The sequence below is a fragment of the Rhinopithecus roxellana genome, chromosome 6 (assembly GCF_007565055.1).
Source record: "Rhinopithecus roxellana isolate Shanxi Qingling chromosome 6, ASM756505v1, whole genome shotgun sequence".
NCBI classification, from domain to species: Eukaryota; Metazoa; Chordata; class Mammalia; order Primates; family Cercopithecidae; genus Rhinopithecus; species Rhinopithecus roxellana.
The window spans coordinates 79,427,515-79,451,822 of NC_044554.1; the positions used below are offsets into that span (position 1 = coordinate 79,427,515).

The 24,308-nt window shown below is 47.7% G+C and overlaps 2 protein-coding genes across 7 annotated transcripts in view; both read right to left on the reverse strand.

Moving 5' to 3' along the window:
• Positions 1-1,332: 1,332 nt before the first annotated feature.
• On the reverse strand, positions 1,333-4,608 carry MRPS24 (mitochondrial ribosomal protein S24). The gene is made up of 4 exons (XM_010374538.2): positions 4,506-4,608; positions 4,358-4,426; positions 4,036-4,147; positions 1,333-1,758 (listed from the first exon to the last, which is right to left on the reverse strand). The coding sequence occupies exons 1-4, from the start codon at positions 4,542-4,544 to the stop codon at positions 1,475-1,477; spliced, it is 504 nt and encodes a 167-aa protein (XP_010372840.1). The 5' UTR covers positions 4,545-4,608; the 3' UTR covers positions 1,333-1,474.
• A 6,744-nt stretch (positions 4,609-11,352) lies between these two features.
• Positions 11,353-24,308, reverse strand: part of LOC104671132 (up-regulator of cell proliferation) — a 48,595-nt gene continuing 35,639 nt past the window's right edge. For 3 of the 6 annotated variants that reach the window (XM_030931909.1, XM_030931913.1, XM_030931914.1), the window contains 5 exons: positions 24,086-24,112; positions 23,711-23,781; positions 17,789-17,839; positions 17,540-17,578; positions 11,353-14,708 (listed from right to left, as the gene is read on the reverse strand). In XM_030931909.1, coding sequence (XP_030787769.1) covers positions 12,115-14,708; positions 17,540-17,578; positions 17,789-17,839; positions 23,711-23,781; positions 24,086-24,112 — 2,782 coding nt within the window. In that variant the 3' untranslated portion in view covers positions 11,353-12,114. The remainder of the gene's footprint in view (positions 14,709-17,539; positions 17,579-17,788; positions 17,840-23,710; positions 23,782-24,085; positions 24,113-24,308) is intronic. The other 3 variants (XM_030931912.1, XM_030931911.1, XM_030931910.1) reach the window with 3 other exon arrangements.

A 24,308-nucleotide genomic window follows, 5' to 3' on the forward strand; every position in this document is an offset into this window, starting at 1 on the left:
CTTTATCAGCAGCATGAAAATGGAGAACACAGTCATGGTAAGAGTCAGGGTAGTGTTAGTATGTTCTGAGTCAGGGTCAGGTTCAGAGTGAAGTTCAAAGTGACCATCAGAGTCAAGGTCAGGGTCAGACTCAGAGTGAGACACATGACCAGGGAGGGTCTAGGTGAGAGTGAGGGTGAAGGTCAGGCGGTGTGTTAAGGCCAGGGTAAAGGTCTGCAACAGAGTCACAGAGTCAGGGCCATTATCAAGTTCAGGGTAAGGATGTGTTAGGCAGAGGCTCAGGGTCAGGTTAAAGATGTCAGAGACATGGTCAGGATGAGAGTCAAGCTCAGGATCAGCAACCTCTGCCCTACTTCCTAGCACCAGGAACTGGCTTTTGTGAATGCAACTTTCTGAAATGCTCTTCCTCCATTTACCTGCACGTCTTCCTCTTTCATGTGCTTGCACCATTTAATGCTACCTCACGCTCCCTGCCCTTTCACTAGGATGTCAGCGTCACAAAGATAGATCTTGGAATGAAATGTTTTGCTCACTAATGGGTCCCAGGCAGTTAGAAGAGTGCTTGGCACCGAGTAGGTACTCAATAAGAGTTTAACACCGATGAGCGTGCATTAAAGTATTCCTTGGGTCCTGGCGAACACAGTGAAACCCCGTCTCTACTGAAAATACAAAAATTAAAAAAAAGTATTCCTTGGGAGAAAAGTACATCTGGGAATAAAATATAACAAACTGTTCACAGCAGTTCTCTCTGGAGTAGAATTATAAGAAAGCTTCATGGTCAATTTGATATATGTTCATACTGTTTTCTTTTTTTGTGTGTGTGTGAAACAGACCTTCACTCTGTTGCCCAGGCTGGAGTGCAGTGGCGCTATCTCGGCTCATTACAAGCTCCGCCTCCCGAGTTCACGCCATTCTCCTGCCTCAGCCTCCTGAGTAGCTGGGACTACAGGCGCCTGCCACCACGCCCAGCTAATTTTTTTGTATTTTTAGTAGAGACAGGGTTTCACCGTGTTAGCCAGGATGGTCTCGATCTCCTGACCTCATAATCTGCCCACTTTAGCCTCCCAAAATGCTGGGATTACAGGTGTGAGCCACCGCGCCCGGCCTGTTTTGATTCTTAAAAAGGAACACTAAATGGGTCTTACCATCTTGAGAGAAAACAAAGAACTTTAGGTAAAGTGCTTAACAGAGTGATTGGCACAGGTACTCACCAAACTGTAGTTATGAATTAAACTTCAAATAACTGGCATCAGCCTTCCTGCAAAACCTGGAGCATCGTCAAAGAAACACTACTCTAGTTTCCTCATCCAACAGTAAAAACAGACAGGCAAGACAAGATAGAGGGTCTTTATTCAACAGCAGCTGACAGACCATGCCTCAGTCCTCTGAGGGGATGCATTTCCCCCGCATACTACTCCTTTCCCACGTTTCCATTCTCTGCAGGCTACAGCTTGATGGAATAAAGGGGATTGTTCTAGAGGTACTTATACGCAACCTTTGAGGGCACAGTTTGGAGGTGGAGTCGCACAGGACATTTGTAAAAGTAGGACAGCAAAGTTTCACTGTAGCCCACAAGGAAGTAGTATTTGTGTGGAGGCAAGTTCCTCAGGACCAGGGCACAGATCTCCAACTGGTTACCCCGGCGCTTTAAAACCAGCTGGTCAGCCAGGCAGCCTGGGAAGGTACCCCACATGAACTTGCGAAGGAAAACATCCTCCACCGTTCGCTCTGCGGCATGGTCCTCTCCATCCAGGTTACCTGAAGAGGGAAGGGCATTATAGAAGAGTCAACCTCACTGCCCCAGGGTCCTGCCATAACTCCAGAGTCAACCTCTAAAAGCACTGAGCACAATCCCACCCTTCACCCCTAGCCTCTTCTCTTTTCTTCTGCTAATGGAATAAGAAAAATAACACTTTAGGCCGGGCGCAGTGGCTGAAGCCTGTAATCCCAGCACTTTGGGAGGCCGAGACGGGCGGATCACGAGGTCAGGAGATCGAGACCATTCTGGCTAACACGGTGAAACCCCGTCTCTACTAAAAACTACAAAAAACTAGCCGGGCGAGGTGGCGGGCGCCTGTAGTCCCAGCTACTCTGGAGGCTGAGGCAGGAGAATGGCGTGAACCCAGGAGAAGGAGCTTGCAGTGAGCTGAGATCTGGCCACTGTGCTCCAGCCTGGACGACAGAGCGAGACTCCGTCTCAAAAAAAAAAAAAAAAAAAAAAAAAATAACACTTTAAAGTTCAAAGTATGTTATGTCATTAATTCCCAAGCCAATTCAGTTTAGTAGGTATTATCATTATCCTTAGTTTACAAAAAGGAAGATAGAGGCCTGAGTCAGGGTACAAAACTCAGATGATGCCACCATATCTAGCCACCTTCCTGCCTTCTTGGCTGCCTTATGAAAACACTAGTCATCCCATGGACCAGAAAGATAAGGCCACCAGCTATTTTTGAGATTAGGGACATGAGTCCTCTCATGAGTTAGGCCCAGGGCTTCCACCAGTGGGTTCTCAGTGTGAACCCTGGATCCCCTGCAGCCCTTACAATGTCCATTAAGAGTCTGCACACCTACATCCACACGTCAGACCAGTACCTAAGAGTGGGGGATGTGCATCTGTATTTTTTTTTTTTTTTTGAGATGGAGTCTCACTCTGTCGCCCAGGCTGGAGTGCAGTGGCACGATCTCGGCTCACTGCAACCTCCGCCTCTTGGGTTCAAACAATTCTCTGCCTCAGCCTCCTGAACAGTTGGGATTGCAGGTGCCTGCCACCACGCCTGGCTAAGTTTTTTGTATTTTTAGTAGAGATGGGGCTTCACCATCTTGGCCAGGTTGGTACTGAACTCCTGACCTCGTGATCCACCCGCCTTGGCTTCCCAAAGTGCTGGGATTACAGGTGTGAGCCAGCGCGCCAGGCAGGCATCTGTATTTTAAGTAAGTTCTCTAGATGCATCTCAAACATCCAAGAATCCCTGTACTAAACAAAACACAGTTGGTTATCAATTGTTCACAGTGGTTATACTCTATAAAGTCACCGCCAACACTGAGTTAGTGAATACTGAACCACTGCTCCTAGGGGAAATACAGGGTTAGATTCCTTCCAGCCTCTGGGCACTATGTTTTTCTTAACAAATCAATACATAACCTAGTTTCCTTTGTGTTTCTGTTTAAAGACACCTTGTTTAATATACATGGTAGATTCATTAACATTGAATTCAGGGCCAAGAGCAACTGTGACTGAAGAAAGACGTATGTCCTCCCTAAGGCACTTCACAGCCTTCTCCCCCTTAGAACACTAGATAGCACTTCAGCATTGCAGGGCCATTTTAAATAGCAAAATCGGTAACAAAAAGCACAAAAATGGAAATTTAAAAAAAAAAAGACTCTAGACCATAAAAAGGACACCTTTTACAATATGAGAGCTGAAACGAGGCAGAGCCTTGTCGACCTCAGCTCGGGACATGCACCTGGGGTGGCAGCTCTACCCACATCTCAGAGTGACCCTGAGAGTGCCCAGAGTGTTGATTTGGGGCTTACAAATAAATGAGTCAGCAGAAGAATCTGAAAATATGAAATTCATGAATAATTAGGGTTGTCTGTATATATTTACAGAAAAAAAATTGTGCTTTAGTGGAAAACTGCATTCCTTAGAGCACACTCTTCAGGGTTATCAGATTCTGTAAGGGTTTCACTCTTTTCCTTGACTCTGAGCTATTTTGCAGCTCTGTAAATTACAGATAACTGACAGGAATGCAAAATAATTCTTGTCTGTAGACATGCAAATAATTTCTGTTCAGTGGAGGATCAACTGAGTCCCTGCCCGCCATGGAAAAAGTCAGTTTTGCATCCATCTTCAAATTTGTTTCAACATTCTGATCTATATATGTCTCTGTTTTTTTACGTCTCCCTTGAGTTGGTTTCATAGATTTCTAACCCTGGCATTATTTCCTGAGTTAAAGGAAACCTGTGACACGTGTTCCTTTTGTTTACATGACAGTAGGACTGAGTGCTCCTTTTGGAGGCCTGGGGTCCGCTCACCTGTGTGCAGCGACAGCCAGCCTTTACGGTGGGCGATGTAGTGCGGCGCGTGTGCCTCCTCGTAGGTCACCAGCTTGTCCCCCTTGCCTACGCGTACTCGGGCCGCCCGGTTCTAGGAGCAAAAGGGGCCGTGACTCCACGAGACCCCCAATCCAGACCCTACCTCGCGCCATGTCCCTCCAGTCAGCTGGCACTGCTCCCCGATCCCTACGCCCCGACTCTAGCCCCGCCCCGGACCCCGGCGACACGCCCCCTTCAGCCCGCGCGGCAGCCCCCGCCCGCAGGCCCCCAGGGCCCCAGGCACCGGCCCGGCTGTGCTCACCTTGGCGCAGACCGCGGAGGTGTGCAGGGCGCGCCAAGCGCAAGGCAGCTCTCGGCTCCAGGACAGCACCTGTGGAGGGAGGGCGCGTGAGGCGGAAACTAGGGACCCCACATCCGACTCGCCGGGACCTGCCGAATCACCCACTCACCCGTGGACCCAGCAACCCATTGCACACGGAGGCCGCCATCTTGGGCCGAGCTGAGCGCGGGACGTACCACAGCGCGCTGAGGGGTGGGGACAGCCTTGGACGAGACCAAGTCGTACTCTGGCGGGGGCGGGGCAGGGCCTCTGCGGGGCGGGGCCGCGGTGTGCTGGGTAGCTGTCACTCCCGCCTTCCCCGCAGCCCTGTGAATGCTCAGCCTCGTGAATGCTCATCCCGCCGCTGTTTGCTCTGCCTCGGTTGCTGCTTGCATCGGGTTTCAGATCCGGAAATTTGAGGATGCGGAACGTGAGATTTCCTCTTCAACAACCTCACCCTAGTACGGGTGATGGGTGTGCGGCCCACCGGACCCCGCCCTACTCAACCTGCAACCTCGGGGCCCGAAGAGGAGCCAAGCCTTTACCAGGTCCTATGAATTAGGCTGCTGAGTTGTGCCTCCAAATAATATTCGTAAAAACAGAAACAAAAACAAAAATAAAACCCAGAAAAGCCCTCCAGACTTTTATGCACGAATAAAGAAACATATTTTGGTTAAAACGTCACCCAGTTCTTCAAGGATGACTTATGCAGTTATGCAAGAATGGGTTTGCCACATGTGACCATACTGGTGACTGGCCCCTGGGGAAGGAAAATTTTAAGTATGAGGAAAGGGCCGGAGGGCAAGGAAATTCATGAGAATATCGCAGGGCCTGTAACGCTCAAACCAGTGAGTCGCCACTATTATTGGTAGCCAGTAATTATTAATGTCAAACGGAAAAATAGCAACAAGGGATATTTAATTTAGAAGTTACCACGGTCATGGAAAAAACACGGGCTCTGGAGTCAGGCCCATGTACAACAATCTTTGTACAGTTAAGACTCAGTTCTATTATCTATAAAATGGGCCTTAATAATAGTACTACCTTATAGAGCTATTAGGATCAAGAGAATATTTAATAAATGATGGGTTGTGTTTGGTTGAATCATGTGAAATTGCCAATATTTTGACCGTTCTGGGTCTACATCATTCCCCTTAATGGTACAGTACTTGCATATGCTGCAGTTTCCTGTCAGGGGGAGGACTGGATTATGATCCATGGGAAGGGGAAATGGAAGAACGGTGGAAATGAGTTGCCCATGACCACATTGAGGAGAGGGAGAGAGGGACCAAGACACAAGTCTCTTGACTTCAGTCCAGTCCATTTCCCATGACCAAGACTCCTCTGATTACATGAAGGTGGGTTCTCAAAAAACCCGTAATAAAAGCACAAGGTCTTCCATGTCCACTTCACCAGAAATGTTTTATTATTAATTTTTAGAAAGTGCGGCCCCCAACTGTTATGCATATTGAATAAAGGGACAGAGCAAGGATGAGGTGCCCTCCAATCCATAATACTTTGCAAGTATAAGAACTTTCTATGTAACAAACCTGCACGTTATGCACATGTACCCTAGAACTTAAAGTATAATAAAAAAAAAAAAAAAAAAAAAAAAAAAAAGAACTTTCAACATTTCCTAAGAAATCCTTTTCAACTGACAATATTTTTAAAGTTTTCATAATGTTCAATAATTTTATAATTGTTAAGTTTCATTAATTTGCTCCAAGGTGGTGAGGAACATGGGACCCGGCATCTGAATTGCCTGAGTCCAAATCCTGGACCCAATGCTTCCTGGCTGTGTAATTTGGGCAAGTGACTGAACCTCCTGAGCCTCAGTTTCTCTCATCTGTAAACTGGGGACAATAATGGTGGTTGTGAAAATTACAGGGTGATGTGCCTGGCAGAGGGAGAGAGCAATTGTGGGTTTTGTTGTTGTTTTTAACGAGTCCCTGATAGCCACATATCCCGTTAGGGAGATGAGCCAGCTGTTGAGGGTTCTATGAGAACTCATAGCAACACCACCCTAATCAGAGGAAAGGGGAAGGAGAAAGGGAAACAAGATCCTTGGGCTGATCAGAGGAAAAGGTGGCAATGGCACAACACCTAGTGGGGCCCAAGGTGGGCAGGGGTCGCATCATGAAGGCTGTGGTTGGGAATCAAGTTTTGCCCATAAGGCAGTAGGGCAATAAGATGATCAAATGTATGCCTTCCTCTATTCAAGCCATTCTCCCTTATGCCTGAGGTCTCCCTCTGGAATTCCACACCGATGGGGATCTTTCCAAGCGTCACAATGGCCATTTCAGTGGCAGACATTTCTGGGGTTCAAATATCTTGTCATCTATCCTTTATGAGCTTTGTTTATACTGTGATTGGGGGAAAGGTGTCATGTCGGTCTTTACATGATTAAAATTACTTAAAATGACTTTTATACATCAGTATGAATGTTATATTGTTTTAAATCATCAGCAGAAAAATCTGACCGGGGATGTTTTATTTTCCATTTGTTGTTGTTTTGATGCATTTTCCTTCTCCTATTGATTCCATAAAGGAGGCAGTATTTCCAGGCTTCACAGAGCAGAAGATGGAGGCTCACAGACTCACCTGAGGTGACAGAACTAGTAAATGGTAGCAGGTCTTTTTGCTCCAAAGCATGTGCTCTTTCAGTATCACTTCCTGGGGGTGAGGGTTCAGACCATGCTAGGATCAGGGAATGGCCTGGGTTTCTGTGGCTTGCTGCAGACAGCTCCCAACTGGCCCTCAAGGACTGCCTGGACATGGAAAGGCCAGGAGCCTATGAACCCATGTGAAAGACCCATCTGCACTCTTCCTGGGGCCTAATGCAGAGACAGGGATGTAAAACTGCTTTTTCTTGGACTACGCAGAGACAGGGATGTAAAACTGCTTTTTCTCTGACGTGAGCCTTTGTTCTGCACATAACCAAGAACAAGAAGTTGCTCCTATGCTCTCAAAGCAGTGATTCACAACCCCAGTTGCATGACAGAGCCCCCTGGGTTCCACCCCACCTCTGTGGGGAGAGGGCAGGCATTCATATTTTTTAAATGCCCCTTAGATGATTTCAATTTGCAGTCAGGGCTGAGAACCAGTGTCCCGACTCACTCCGTTTATTTGGGAGACTCCCAAAATGTGTATTTGCAGAGCCCCCTTTCGGGGACAGTGCTGTTGGATGCTCCTGGAAGATTATGGCAGCTCTCTAAGGAACACGCCTACCACTCTTGGTCACAAGGGCAGAGGAAGGGAGGAGGGGTCTGCTGGGAGGTCAGGACTTCTTCGAGATGATCTGTCCAGTTGGGTGCACCACAGCCACCATGGGCTCACCCAGAGTGCTCAGGGGATACAGCACTGGCTGGGCCGTGGAGAGATGCTGTGTAAAAGGGAGCCGTCAGCCCCCTTGTATTTCCAGAGCCTGAAGAGTTTCAGAATCCAGCCTGGGGGCGGTGGGGTGCCATCTCCCTTCCTGTTGGCTGGAGGGTGAGCCGAGATCACTCCACTCATTGTGGTTCTCTTTACAGCTGACTTATCCTCAGAACTGCTGACACTTTACACTTTGTAAACCTGTGTTTTTTACATTATTCCTTGTGATTCTTTTTTTCCTAATAACTCGTTCACCAGGAAAAATCCCAGAGGCTCTCAGCTCTATTCTGAGAAATAGGTCAAACAACTGAAACCCTATGAGTAAAGCAAAGAGGAGTGTCAAACCAGATTGCCAAGACAGCTCAGTCCTTTTCCCTGTGAGCTCCTGCTCCACCCCCCCCCCCCCCCCCACCTCCATTCTCCTTCTGTTGAGGCACAAGGGCTGGGTTTGGTGGGTGAGGTCCCCAGCTGTAATTACTGACGTCAGCTTTGGGGTCCCAAGGAATCCACTCTCCTGTTATCAGAGCCGTGGGCAGTTAGAAATGCCCAGTGCCACACCAGAACCCTGGGCTAAAAGTCAGAACCTGAAGAAGCCAAACTGGAGCCTGGGATAGAGAGGGGCGGACTCAAGGAAGAGAAGACCGAGGGATGGGCCTCATGAGCTCCAGCCCCTGAGACTGCCACTCCCTGGCTCCCAGATGAACTGCTAGATCTAGATGTAATGGGCTCAGATGAGGAGATAATGAAAATATGCTAAGGACCTAGAAAGGCACAGAAAGGCCCCTGAACCCTTGGGTGGGCACGAATGGAGGTGCGACTGTCACCAAAGGCTGTTCTGAGAGATGTGCCTGCCAGTCAGCCAGGGCCAGAGACAAGCAGAAGGCCCTCCCGGCAGACAGTGGCATGGAAGAAGCCATGGCCTCCAAAGTGTGTGTGTGGCGGGGCGAGGGTGTGGTTGACGAAATGACAGGAGACCAGGACCATGGTCATCTTGGCTCTTGTGCAGCCCTGACTCATTGGTGCTCATAAAGCTGCACTCTGGTGAAATTTTGTTGGAGTCTTAGAATTCAGGATAGGTTTATGACCAAATCATTTTATTAGTGACTTTCCCTTTACTGGGCTAATACAACACATCTGAGGAGTCGGGGCAGCTACCAGATCAGGTTTATATTGTATAAACTGCACACCACCACCAGTCGTGCTCGGTGCTGTTTCAGTAAATTAAGATAATATCAATGAGAAGATGCTGTTTTACATACCATTAGGAAGGAAAAATGGCTGCAAATTATCTTAAGGTACCATTGATTGATTAAAAGATGAATCCTGATCTGACATGTTAAAATGTTTGAGGCTGGCCGGGCGCAGTGACTCACGCCTGTAATCCCAGCACTTTGGGAGGCCGAGGCGGGCGGATCACGAGATCAGGAGATCGAGACCATCCTGGCTAACCCGGTGAAACCCCGTCTCTACCAAAAACACAAAAAATTAGCTGGGCGTTGTGGCAGGCGCCTGTAGTCCCAGCTACTCGGCAGGAGGACGGAGTGAACCCGGGAGGCGGAGATTGCAGTGAGTCAAGATCGCACCACTGTACTCCAGCCTGGGCGACAGATATAGGCTCCGTCTCAAAAAACAAATGTTTGAGGCTGATGCAGAAGGCAGTTTCCTCTCCACAAGTCTCATGGGTGTGCAGAATGGTGTAGACACAGAGATGGGTGCCTCACTTATCTCATGCACAGACTGGCTCTTCCACTACAGGGCAGGCACTGTGTAAGCATCTTCCATTCCTACACAGGTGCTAGTAGGGGGAACTAAGTCTTGGAGAAGCCAAGTAACTTTGCTCAAGGGTCATATAATTAGTAGGGAAGCAAGGCTGAGGTTCAAAACCAGACCAGACAACCAAGCTACACCCCATCTCACAGGAGAGGCAAAGACACGCCTGGTTCCTTGTCCCAAGCACTCTTCAGGCCCATTTCCTTCAAGATAGTACTTGCTTGGTTTGACACTTTCATCAAACAGGACCCCTTGTGAGCACACGGCCATGCTCTGGTGAGCAGCCTGCTGCCCTGTCCACCTTTCTGGGTGGCTCTCTCTCTACTAACCTTGGCTCTAAGAACATGACTGTCCAGTAGCCCCATGGCAAGTTCTGGGGTTTCTCAGACCGAAGGTGAGCATTTTGAGCTCCAGATATGAAAGGCAAGTCCTGGGTGTTGTGTTCATTGGAATCTTAAGAGCAGCACTGACTGGAGGGCTAAAGGCAAGGCCCATCCGCAGTTCACAGACTTGAAACATCAATCCTTCAAAAAGGGTGGGAGGAGGCCAAGTGCGGTGGTTCACTCCTGTAATCCCAGTACTTTGGGAGGCTGAGGCAGGCGGATCACTTGAGGCCAGGAGTTCGAGACCAGTCTGGCCAATGTGGTGAAACCCTGTCTCTACTAAAAATACAAAAATTATTTGTATTTTTTTGATGGTGGGTGCCTGTAGTCCCAGGTACTTGGGAGGCTGAGAATCACTGGAACCCAGGAGGTGGAGGTTGCAGTGAGATTGCGCCACTGCACTCCAGTCCAGGCAACAGAGCAGGAAAATGAAAAAAGAGAAAGGTTTTCCTCAACTTATTAGCAAGAGAACAGGTTTGCGGAGAACCAGGCTCCTGGAACATAGGAGGCAACAGTTTGGATGTCCCGGGAGCAGCAGGTGGAGCATCCGGGGAATCCAGAAACCCACAGCAGGCAGGCTGCCACACATCTCCAGAAAAGGGACCAGAAAGCCTTTTGTTCAAGAAAGGATTCCAGTCTAGAGGGCTGGTGAGCTCCCGAGAGCTAAAGGCTCCCTTGCTGTGTCTGGTGAGAGGAGGACAAGAAACATGGTAGGAGCTCTTGGGAAAGGGCCTGGTTTCTCTGAAGTCAAGAAACAGAGAGAAAGAGGCTCCAAGGTCTAAGCAAGGCCCAAAGGATCAAGGAGAGCTTCCTAGAGCTGATGAAAGGGCTGGCGTGGGGTTCTGAGACCCAGTGAGGTGACACTGGCCCCTGGGAAGGGCCAGTGAAGGCAAGGATTCCAGCAGGAGAACTGACAGGGCAGAAGTCCCAAGTTCTGGGCCAAGCCTCTGGTTCGAATGGTGGGCTGTGGATGAGGTCGGGGAGGATGTCAGAGGTGGTGCTGGCACTGATGTGGCTGCCCAGGGGTGAGCCCAGAAGCTATGGGAGTCTGGAGAGAGTCAGAGGAAGAGGTGCAGGGCTGGGTGTGACAGCACCACCCCTTATCTGCTGTAGCTCTGCCCATCCAGATGTGAGCTCTGGGGCAGGGGCTTACCTCCTCTAGGCTTCCTTTTCCTCAACTGTGAAATGGGGTGACAGTAGAAAGACCTCAGAGTTACTGTGAAGGTATTTAGTTTTAACCCCCAGTAACAGCCTGAAGAATGGCTCCTGCCTTAAAGAGAGGGAACAGGATGGCTTTTTACTAAAATGTGCCAGGATAGGGCACATCTCTGCCCTATCTACCCTTCCAGATACTGCCTCTACCATACCCAGTCCTCAGACAGATGCTGCTCTCCTCTTTGAGAAACAGAATTAAGGCACAGAGAGGCAGAACCTGCCCATTACTATCACTTGTGCATTCATTCATTCAACAGACATTTATTAAGCATCTATAATGTGCCAGGCCCTGGGGACACAGAGCTGGAGAATGTACAGTCCCTGCCCTCAAGGAGCTCACAGTCTGGGGGACAGACATGTAAACACATGAGTTACAACGCGATGCGTGAAGTGTGTGGCAGAGGTATAACAAAGTGCTGTGGGGCACAACAGAGCGACCAATGAACTCTTCCTGGGCAGGGGTCAGGGAAGCCTTCACAGATCAGTCAATAAATACAGTGCCATGGGAGTGCCTTGCGCACCACGGGCACGCACATCTCAAATGCTGGTCCACTGGAGGCCCTTGGGCTGGGCGGGAGCAAGGCCTACTTCTGCTTCCTCAGGACAACTTCCCCACCTCTGTCCTGGGACCACCTGCCCACCTGGGCCTGCAGTGACTGAGGACACTGCTCCCACTCCAGGGGCCAGTGACAGAGAGCAGCTATACAGAGGGCCCACCCCGCGGGATCCTTGACAGGAGCTGAGACAGAACAAACTGCTGCATGTCTCCCTACCCTGGGGGTTGTGATATTCCTGGTAACATCTCTGAGCTGGTCTGTGAGGTCACTTCCTCTCTTAACACTGCTGAGGAGACTCCAAACCCTCTGTCTTTTGCTTGTCTTCTCATGTCGATTGGGCACCGGCCATTCTCAGGCACCAGGGCACAGCCCACACGGGTGCCCCATCAGACAGGGCTGCCCACAGCAGCCTCCTACACCTGAACTGGGTTTCTCTGCACACTCACAGCCGTCTCACCAGCTCAATGAGCTGCTGGATGTTTTTGTTTTGGTTCGACAGGCCATTCCTGATGTTTTCGAGTAGGCATCTCTTCAATTCAAATATGGCTTCACTGTAGGCCAAGCTCACTGCGGCCATGGGAGGTGCTCCATGCCATAGGCCAGGGATGTGCCAGATGTGCTGCTTCTCAGGGTCACAGAAGGCCAGGCCTGCCAGTGCCCGGAAGCCGTCGCTCTGTTTCTCCATCTGGGCTGCAGCCCTGCTCAGGTCACCGGGTGGATCTAGGAGCTGTCTCTTGTCTCTTGGCCTGGGGCCGGGAACAGATACATCATGAAGGTTCTGGTATACAAACTGGTAGTTGGGCATGTGCCCCGTTTTTTCTAACCTCAGAAATGCATGCAGAATAGCTGCTGGAATGTCCTTGGTTTCAGCTAGGCTGATCACGGTGACATTGCTCAGTCCCATGAGCAGAGTGGCCAAGGAAGCCTCCAGCTCAAACCTGTCCCCAGCTGAGGTCAAGGCTCCACCTATCAAGCCCCCAGAGTCTATCACCAGGATGTGGTCACAGCCCAGGTCCTGGCTGAAGCCCTCGGCCACTGTGATGAGCTGCATGAAGGCCCCTCGAGGACTGCAGCTCTTCCCTGTGGCAAACCGCAGCCCAAACATGGTATTGAGGAGTGTGGACTTGCCCGTGCCCGGCACCCCGAGGGTTGACAGAACCACCAGCCTTGACCGTCTCTCCAGTCGGACGTGCAGCTCCTTCAGGAGCCCCGTGACCCAGCGGATGGGCATGCTCAGGGTGCTCCCATCGATTAGCTCCAGAGGCAGCCCTGTCAGCAGCAGCTCCGAGGCCAAGCCTGGGAAGTGGGCAAAACGCCTCTGGCCTGCTGGCAGCCTCCCCGCCTCCACAAGACAGCTCTCAGCCTCATAAAACTGTCCCATCTCCCGCAAGAAGTGTTCCACCCCCAGGGGCTCAGGCCAGAGTGGCTCCCCCAAGTCTGTGGCGCCCCCATGCTTTGGTCTCAGGGTGAGAAGTGTCTCCGGAGGCTGTCTCAGTCGTGGCTGGGCCACCCGTGCCAGGCCCCACTCCATCCACCTCAGGAAGTACTGCTTCTCACTCAAGGAGGGGCTGCTGATCCCCGAGATGAACTCCTGCACCCCCGAGGAGGGATCGTGGCTGTTCTGCTGCATTCGAAGTTCTAGCAGCCGCCGCCTCAGCTCAGCCCTGTGCTTCTCAGGGGGGTCCACGGCCCACTGGAGCTGGCAGAACTCCTTCTCCACTTGGGCTGCCTTTCTCCAGGGATCCCCCTGCAGCCTCAGCTCATCCCTTCTGTAGGCATCCGAGTCTTTGATTTTCCTGGTAATCCTCTCCATCCGGTCTTTCGCTTTCTGACACTCCTCACAGTCCTCGTCAACCTTTAGGCCGAGCTTGCGGGCTGCGTGCGCCATGTCCTCCACAGATACCCGTCTGCAGGGTGCCCGCAGCACATTCCCAATAATGGCCCGGATCCTCTTCACGAAGCTGTCACTGTCAGTGCTGCTGACCTTCACCAGGACATGTGAGTGGTCTATTTTCAGCACAGGAATTAACTTATTCAGAAATCTCAGGTTTGTGTTGCGCTTCCCACGGTACGGACTCAGGATGAAGTAGTATTTTGTGGTTGACTCCTTCATGGAGTACAGCAATTTGTATTCCTTCTTACTGATATTGTCAGTCAATATAAACACAGCAGAGGAGATTTCTGTCAAGAGCTTAAACTGCAGCCAGTGAGACCCGATGTCACCTCTCAGGTTCAGAAAGGTCACTGGTTCTGGAAAAATGTCCAAGTCCTCTCTTCCGCTGGGAAAAAACCAGGACATTTCTACCAACCCATCCGAAATCTCCCGGGCATTGGTGCCCAAGTTGAGGTCCCGATGCCAGAAGCAGTCCCACTGCCTGTGGCCCGGGCTGAGGACGGCGTTGAGAAGCTGGGACTTGGAGTTGCTACTGACATCCATGCGCACAAAGGCGAAGGCAGGCGCCCTGGACAGGACCACGCTGTCTTCCCGGAAGCTCCCCACGCCCCTCTGGGGCTGGGACCACCATGTCCTCACAATGCCCCGCATGGCCCACAGCAGAAATGTATGGTAGTGGTTCTCTGAGTCAGGCAACACGAGCGGGAGAGCAAACTGGCAGAGGGCCATTTTCAACACTATTTCTTGTTGCAGGAAACTGTCTGAGGAGATCAGCAGGGCACAGAGAAGGTCTAAGGGGTTCACTGGCGTATCAGGGGTGGGCAGCTCAGAAAAGGAATAAATGTCGGCAGCAAGGTCGTCAGCTGGGTCCCAGTAGATGATCTCCTCTTCCATCTGGCTCTCCTTCTCCACAGGCCTGGCATCTGGGAGCACGTCCAGCACCATGGTGGTATTCCTGGCATCAGCATTGAGGGCCTGCAGCTTCCTGAGGAAATTCCAGGGCAAGTCTTTGGGAACCTGAGGGGCCCAGTTCTTCATACTGTCAAAACTGATCTGCAGAGAGTCCTGGAGGCTGAGTTTCTGGACCTGGTACGTCTCTAGGCCCAACAGTGACAGCATTTCTTGAAGCCTGCTTCTCTCCACTGTGGAAAGAAATGAAGACATAAGTGCTCACCCTGTGTTTCTGAGCTAAGGGCCAGGGAAGAGCTGGTGAGGGAGAGCCCAGCAGGATGGGGAGAGTGATGACCCCGTTCAGAGAGCAGAGTGCAGGCACAGGAGGCTCAGGGTCTGCTCAAGGCTGACCTGCGACCAAGGCAGGGCTGGAACCTGACATCAAGGTACAATAGGTACCAACCTAACCACAGATATATGTAACATTAAACAAAAGAAAGAACAGAAATAGAGAAGCTACATTTAACAATTGGAAGAGTTCTTGCAAAAGCCAGATTTCTGGTCTTTCTAGAAACCTGTAAGATCTAACATTGAGCTCCAAATTAATTGGCTACAGTGAGCAGCACATGACTCCTAGAAGCTGAATGCAGGCCTCATCTCCCTACTGTGTCATTTCTGTGACTCAGGGTCACTGGGAAGTTCCCACAGGAGTCATAATCACTGAATCGCTCTCTGGCTTTCTGGTTAATGCTTGTTTGGTTTTTTGTTTTGTTTTGTTTTTCTCTCTACAAATAAGAGAATATTTTAAAGGAACTAGAAAGAAATCACTAAGCATAAACAATCAGCAATCAGAGCTAAACAACTGTTTTGCAAACATGAAATCAATAATGCAGGTTTTCTGTTTTTTTTCCCCCTTTCTTTTTTTTTAGACAGGGTCTTACCCTGTTACCCAGGCTGTAGTGCAGTGGCATGATTTCAGTTCACTGTAGCCTCAACTTCCTGGGCTCAAGAGCTCCTCCCACCTCTGCCTCCCAAGTAGCTGGGACTATAGGTGTGTGTCGCCACACCTAGCTCATCCTTGTATTTTTTTGTAGAGATGGGTTTTTGCCATGTTGCCCAGGCTGGTCTCAAACCCAAACTCAAGCAATCCACCTCTCAAAGTGCTGGGATTACAGGTGTGAGCCATGGTGCCTGGCTTTAATGCAGTTTTTAATTTTAAATGTATTAAAATATTCAGTGCAGACTGTTAGTGAGTACTTATTTGCACAGATACTCAAATATCACCCTATACAATATAAAATCTTATAAGCTAGATGTTTGGAATAGTATTGCTACCTCTGAAAGTTCCATCCACCATGCCAGGTCTTGGCCCAGCACCTTACTAATGTTCATGCTGCATATAATTAGTTCTCTTAAAATGTATTGTTGTGGGCCAGGCGCAGTGGCTCATGCCTGTAATGCCAGCATTTTGGGAGGCCGAGGCAGGCAGATCACGAGGTCAGGAGATCGAGACCATCCTGGCTAACACGGTGAAACCCCATCTCTACTAAAAACACAAAAAAATTAGCTGGGCGTGGTGACAGGCACCTGTAGTCCCAGCTACTTGGGAGACTGAGGCAGGAGAATGGCGTGAACCCAGGAGGCGGAGCTTGCAGTGAGCCGAGATTGCACAGCTGCACCCCAGCCTGGGCAACACAGCAAGGCTCCATCTCAAAAAAAAAAAAAAAAAAAAAAAATTGTTGCTGTTGTTGTCTGAGACAGTGTCTCACTCTGTCACCCAGGCTGGAATGCAGTGGTGTGATCACAGCTCACTGCAGCTTTGACCTCCCAGGCTCAAGTGATCCACCCATCTCAGCTTCTGAAGAGCTGGGACTGCAGATGCACTAGACACTTGGCTAGTTTTTGTATGTTTTGTAGAGACGGGATTTTGCCATGTTGCTCAGGCTGGTCTTGAACTCTCTGGCTCAAGTGATCTGCCTGCCTCAGTCTACCAAAATGCTGGGATTACAGGAGTGAGCCACCGCGCTGAGTCACTTTAAATGTTAATGCATGAAACAAATACAAATTCCACTGCCCTGCAGCCTTTTTTCCAGTTTTTTTCTCAAGAGAGGAAACAACGTGTGTGATGCTGCTTTAGATGTTTAGATAAACATGAAAGGAAACACTGGGTGACCCAGCCCTCTGCCTGTTTCCCAAGAAGGTCAAGTGATGGATTCAAGACCACTTCCCATTCAACCAGCAGGACTCACAGTGCTGGACACTCTGCTCAGAGAGTTCCACAGGCAGTGCGGCCACAGGACTGCCCCACAGAACATTAGGGGACCTATGAACTTGTTACAAAAACAAAAGAACTACATGGGAAGAGTCACACTGTGGCAGAATAGGTGTTACTCAGCTTTCCTAGCTCTGCCTGAATGAAACTAGGAACACTGTTTTTCTTGTCCAGACATGGAACAACTTTTTATTTTTTAAGTAGCAAGGTAGTAAAAGGCAATGGGGAAAAGACAAAGAAAACACTCCTGCCCAGTGTGTGGCCCTTGGCAGGTTGTTTAGAAGCTCTGGGCCCAGGATCCGGATCAGCAAATGAAGGCGTTGGACCAGATAAATGGTTTCCAAACAGGGCTGTACATTAGAATCACTTCAGGAACTTGTTAAAAAATGAAACATCTCTGGGTTTCACCTCCAAACATGCTGACTTACTACAGGCAGTGAGTATGTTGGGTGGTGGGGGACCTGGTTACTCTATGTGGTTACCAAGTTTCCCGGGGTTGGTTTCTTTCTTTCTTTTCTTTCTTTCTTTCTTCCTTCCTTCCTTCCTTCTTCCTTTCCTTTCCTTTCCTTTTTCCTTTCCTTTTTCCCTTCCTTCCTTCCTTCCTTCCTTCCCTCCCTCCCTCCCTCCTTCCTTCCTTCCTTTTTTTTAGCAATATTGTCAACAATGTATACAGGGTTAATGAAGTAGGGCATCCTAAACCTGAGTGCTCTGCCTCCCCAGGTGATTTGATACAGTCAGGTGTGGGAATTGCCGGCCTAGATGATAACCCCCTTTCATAGAACAGAGAGAAAAGGCAGAGAAAATGCTTACCTGTTGGAAAATCATTGTCCTGAGCCTCATTTGTACCATCTATGGAAAAAGCAATGGAAAAATGAAGTGTCAGTCAAATAATGCACCCTTGGCTGACACAAATTAATTGAAGCTAAACCTAGAACCCTTCTTTCTCACCAAGATGGCAACTTCTCCCAATTGTTCTAAATATAAAATCCCGGTTATCTGTCACTTTACCCACTCCCCGTCTAGACAATCCAATCTGTTGCCAAATCCTGTAGTTTCTACCTCCATAACGGAACTCGCAATCATCTCCTTCCATTTCTCTCCATTCCAAATCTAGAAGAAAAAAGAAACCACATACATTTAGTTTCATCAGCAAGTTAGAACCTTTCTGTCAAAAATTTCAAGTGCTCATGCCTGTAACCCCAGCACTTTAGGAGGCTGAACAGGAGTGCTTGAGTCCAGGAGTTTGAGACCAGCCTGAGCAACCAAGCAAGACCCTGGTCCACAAAGACTTTTTTTAAAAAATTAGGCCAGGCATGGTGGCTCATGTCTGTAATCCCAGCACTTTGGGAGCCCAAGGCAGGAAGATCACTTGAGGTCAGGAGTTTGAGACCAGCCAGCCTGGCCAACATGGCGAAATCCCATCTCTACTAAAAATACAAAAATTAGCAGGGCGTGGTGGTGCATGCTTGTAATTCCAACTACTTGGGAGGCTGAAACATAAGAATTGCTTGAACCCAGGAGGCGGGGGTTGTAGTGAGCCGAGATCTTGCCACTGCACTCCAGCCTGGGCGACAGAGTGAGGCTATCTCAAAAACAAACAAACAAGCAAAAATTAGCTGGGCATGATGCCACGAGCCAATGGTCCCAGCTGAGGCAGGAGGATCACTTGAGCCTGGGAAGTCAAGGCTGCAGTAAGCTGTGGCTGCACCACTGCATTCCAGCCTGGGCATCAGAGCAAGACCCTGTCTCAAAAAGAAAAAAACACCAAACAACAACAAAAAATGTCAAGTGACAACATGGTGGCTGATGTTTTAGTGCTATTATTGGTTTCAGTTTTTCCTATGTAAATGTAATGTTTTGCCAGCAAAAAATACATCACAAGGTAGTAATAGCTACACACAAGACAGAGATTTGCTCTAGGATATATCTTTATAGAATTTTCTAAACTTTGGGAAAATAAAACATGAATAATCATAAAACTTACACAGATTAACCTTTGATTTTAGAAACTATTTAAAATGTAAATTCATAGAAATTCCTTGACTATTTAAAAATTCAGCACCTCCTATCATGTTATTTGTATTCCAGCATAAGAAATTTTTGTAATCACTTAAAATTAAGATGCACATCAGAGCACAAATACACCAGGGTGAGGTGCAAGGGGAGAGACAGTGAGGAAGAGTTGTGACTTACAAGTAAACTGCTATTTGCCCAAAGTCTCCAAACATCATGAAATGTCCATCAACATTAATTACAGAATGTGTTTAGTGTAGTGATAGTCAGATACTTACTCCATCAACATCTTAATTACAGAATGTGTTTAGTGCAGTGATAGTCAGATACTTATGTATGAACGAAGACCTAAAACTCTAGATTTGCTTGCAAGTCCACAATATAAAGGAGAGAACAGGAGGCTTAGGAAGGAGGGAGCAAGACTTTTCAGTGCATGTTTTGACTATTTTGACTTTGATCCAAGAAAAAGTAACACCCAGGTTCCAAAATTTATATATATACATACAGAGCTATTTCCCATGTATATATATAAATTATATATATGTATAATTTATATATATACACACACACACATATATATATATATTTTTGAGATGGTGTCACGCTCTGTCACCCAGGCTGGAGTGCAGTGGCGTGATCTCAGCTCACTGCAAGCTCCGCCTCCCAGGTTCACGCCATTCTCCTGCCTCAGCCTCCCTAGTAGCTGGGACTACAGGCGCCCACCACCATGCCTGGCTAATTTTTTTTGTATTTTTAGTAGAGACAGGGTTTCACCGTGTTAGCCAGGATGGTCTCGATCTCCTGGCCTCGTGATCCGCCCACCTCGGTCTCACAAAGTGCTGGGATTACAGGCGTGAGCCACTGTACCCGGCCCCAAAATTTGTATTTTTTAAGAGCTTATAAATCAAGATTTGGATATTTTCAGATTTCTGTTTTCTCATGATTTCCATGTAACCAGGTAGATAAACCTAACATTTCAGACCGTCTTCTTTGATGATGTCTCTGGGAGATGGACATGTGAAAAGCAGGAAAGATAAAAAAAGAAAATGGGGTCCAGGAAGCATGAGAAGATCAGAGAAGGCACAAGATCCACACACATCAACCACAATGCCAAGCAGTCCAAAGATTACATTATTCAAGTGAGGAAAAGCCATCAGAACAAATTCTCCAAGGAATCCAAAATGCCATATGAGGAGAGAAAATAGAGAAGAGAACGGGAAAGTCTAAAGATGCCAGGGATAGGGTTGGGGTGGTTCTGAGAGTAGTTTTAAGCCGGAGTCAGGACTAACCTCCAGACCCAGAGAAAATAGGGCCTTGCTTGGTTAGGGGTGGGAAATAGCTCTGATGTGGATTTAATAGGTGGATGAAGTCAAGGATGTACAAAGTAGCCAAAGACTGAAGGTTACTAAACTAAGGAAACCACTGACTAGGGCTGGGAGACAGCCTGATGTTCTGCAGCCATCAGCAGATTATAGGGCAGGGGGAAGAGGAGGCAGCAGGGCTCTAGGCAAAGACACAAAACAGCAAACATGGGGGGCCAGTGAGGGCTCAGCTCCATGAGCCAAGGTCTCCACTATACTTCACACTGGGCAGGAAGTGACCTAAGGATGAGATAAGCTCTGACTCTGGGAGTACTGGGCTCACACGGAATACAGGACAAAGGATAGGCCAGGCCCTACCACCATGGGGAGCCCAGGAAGAACTGTTACGAGCCCACTGTTGCAGAACTCCAAGTAAGGCAATTAAAACCATTTTCAGGCCAGGTGGGGTGGCTCATATCTGTAATCACAGCAATTTGGGAGGACAACGCAGGAAGATCACTTGAGTTCAGGAATTCGAGACCAGCCTGGGCACAATAGCAAGACCCTCATCTCTACAAAAAGTTTTTTGAAAAATTAGTTGGGTACAGTGGCTCACACCTGTAGTCCTAGCCACTTGGGAGGCTGAGGCAGGAGAATCCCTTGAGGCCAGGAAGTCAAGGCTGCAGTGAGCTACGATGGCCACCACTGCACTCCGGCCTGAGTGATGGAGTGAGACAAAAATAGAATGAGCTATGAAGTGGAATCTTCAGAACTGAGTAAGATAAATAAATTATATAGTGTGACTACATAAAGTATAAACCAGGCAAAGCTAACCTATCCTTTTAGAAGTCTGGATAATGACAGACGAGAGGTGAAGTGACTGGAAAAGGCCTTTGGGGGCATGGGTTTTCTTCAGCTTCTCGATCTGGTTTCTGGCTTGCATAGGTAAGTAAGTTCATGTTTGTGAATATTTCTAAAGCTATTATTCGGAGTACTTTTCTGAATGTATAGTATACTGTTTTTTTTTTTTAAGACAGACGCCCACGCTGGAGTGCAGTGGTATGATCTCGGCTCACTGTAACCTCCACCTCCCAGGTTCAAGTGATTCTACTGCCTCAGCCTCCTGAGTAGCTGAGACTATAGGCGCCCAGCATCCCACCCAGCTAATTTTTGTATTTTTAGTAGAGACGGGGTTTCATCACGTTGGTCAGGCTGGTCTCAAACTCCTGGCCTCAAGTGATCTGCCTGCCTCGGCCTCCCAAAGTGCTGGGATAACAGGCATGAGCCACTGCACCTGGCCTGTATAGTATACTTTAATACAACTTGTTTTTAATCCTATAGGCTTAAAACCTTGCTTTAAGTCTTTAAAATTAAGCATATGCTCAAGAGGAACTCACATAACTCATGAAGAAGAGCTATAAAGAATAACCACGGGAGGTTTATTCAGTAGAGATATTAAAGTTCGGGGAAGAGCCAGTGTCTCTGTGCCTTGGTTTCCTCAAATGAAACAGGGATTGATAAGTATCTTAGAGGTTATTGTTAAAAGTAATTAAGACAACCTAGCTCACAATAAGCATCCAATGAGGCCATTCCCTCTCCTCGCCCCATCCCCATGCTTTCTTTCCCATTTGTCTAGAACAACGCTCTCCAAGGGAACCTCCCAAGATGAAGTTCTCCATCTGCAATGTCCAAACTGCAGCCGCTCACCATGCAGGCTGCTGAGCAAATACAGCTAGAGTACTTAAGAGCTGAAGTTTTAATTCTGTTTAATTTTAAACAATGTGGAGTGGTTACTGTGTTGAATAGCATAATTCTAGATGTGGAGAAACTAAAGGGCTTTGGGCAATTACTGCTTTATCCCAATTCTGCTATAAGCCTTGACCAACTGGCCAATAATCCCGATGGTACCTACCTTCCAGAATTTAAGTTCCATGAAGGGCTTTGAGCCTTTTCATTTACTATTGTTTACAATATCCCAATGCTCACAACAATGTTAGTACATGGTACGTACTCAAAAAATATTTGTTTGAATGAATAAAATAGTGATTTTTTTCATAGAGACGGGGTCTCACTATGTTGTGCAGGTTGGTCTCAAACTCCTGGGTTCAAGCGATTCTCTTGCCTTGGCCTCCCAAAATACTGGGATTACAGGTGTGAGCCACTGTATCCAGCCTAAAATAAAACTGTATTAACCAAAACTTATTTGCATATTTTTATGGATTTTTGTTTTTGCAAACTCTATTAATATCCAATAGAACACATTCTCTTTTTTTTTTTTTTGGCAGTTAAAACATAGTTTATTTTTGGCCGGGCGCGGTGGCTCAAGCCTGTAATCCCAGCACTTTGGGAGGCCGAGACGGGCGGATCACAAAGTCAGGAGATCAAGACCATCCTGGCTAACACGGTGAAACCCTGTCTCTACTAAAAACTACAAAAAACTAGCCGGGCGAGGTGGCAGGTGCCTGTAGTCCCAGCTACTCGGGAGGCTGAGGCAGGAGAATGGCGTGAGCCCGGGAAGCGGAGCTTGCAGTGAGCTGAGATCCGGCCACTGCACTCCAGCCTGGGCGACAGAGCGAGACTCCGTCACCAAAAACAAACAAACAAACAAATAAACAAACAAACAAAAACAAACAAACAAAAAAAAACATAGTTTATTTTTTAGCACATTCATTTTAAGAAGAACGTAATTTATGAAAGATTTATCTAAAATGAGCTACTGGCTGGGCACAATGGCTCACGCCTGTAATCCCAGAACTTTGGGAGGCTGAGGCAGGTGGATCACCTGAGGTCAGGAGTTCGAGACCAGCCTGGCCAACATGGTGAAACTCATCTCTACTAAAAATACAGAAAATTAGCTGTGCGTAGTGGCACATGCCTGTAATCCTAGCTACTTGGGAGGCTGAGGCAGGAGAATCACTTGAACCCAGGAGGTGGAGGTTGCAGTGAGATGAGATCACACCACTGCATTCCAGCCTGGGCAACAAAGGCGAAACTCGGTCTCAAAAAATAAAAGAAAATATAAAAGAAAATAATAAAAGAAAATATAAAACAAAATAAAATGAGTTAGTAAGAGAACTAAAGATATCTGGAGCATGGCCACCGTACCTTAAAGGTGAATTTATAAAGGGTGGTGTTACAGTACAGCCCCACCCCCAAATCCTCAGAGAAAGAAAAACCAGCCTGTATGGATCACAACCAGGAAGACTACAAGCCCCAGTGTGCTCTGGGACAATCCCAATTCATACCTGTTTTCCCAACATTACACACCTTTCACTCCCAGAAGTACCCACTTTAGAAGATAAACTATACAGTCACCTTAACTATGACCTACAATGGCTGTTATGCTAAAATTGGGGTAATGTGTTTCTGTTAAATTGTGTCATAATCACTTGTTTAACTGAATCCTGGGAACACTTACTCCATTTTCTGGAATAAAGTGTTGCTCATAAAAAAACAAACAAAAAACACTACTTTGAATATATGAAGAATGCTTAGAAGAGCCTTAGATGGAATCTTCTTGTAAAAGGAAAAATAAAAGCCTTAAGCTTATTTATTTTTGAGGTGCACAATCCCAAGTCCAGGGAGAGGCTGGAACCCAGAATCCCAAGGGAACAGGAGAAGTACTTCAGCTCCAGAGTGGGCCCACGTCCAGTTCATCCAACTTTACCTGCAATGGCCACAGCTGTTCGTCTCTCTGATGCTTTTATTTCTGGGGCTACTTCTCCCAAATCTGAATGCCTGAAACAATTTCAGAAGAAAATTATAATTAAAGTAACGGAATACCACTTTCACCTATCAAACTGGCCGCATATAAAATCTCTTGGAGAGCTTTTAAAAACTATAAACCCTGGGTCACACCCCAGATCCATGAAACCAGAATCTCTGGGAGCTGGTCCTGGGTATCACTGCTTTTAAAAGTGCCCTCAATGATTCTGATATGCACCCACAGTTGAGAAACACTGGTCTAGAAAACCAGCACTCTCCAAAACTTCTGGCCAGAGCACAAATACAGCCATTCAGAAAGACAGAAAAATATACATACCCTTTGCCCAGTAATTCCACTTCTATCCTAAGGAAATAATTAAGATTTAGTTATAAAGATGTTGATGCCAGCTTTATATATAATAGCGAAAACTGATGCCTTTTAAAATCAAAGTGCAATAGCGGAATTATGGTTGAATTCTGCAGCCATTACAAAATACACTATGGATTTCTCTTGTGGACAGAAAGATGCTGGATGAGATGTTAGGGAAAGATGCTATGTT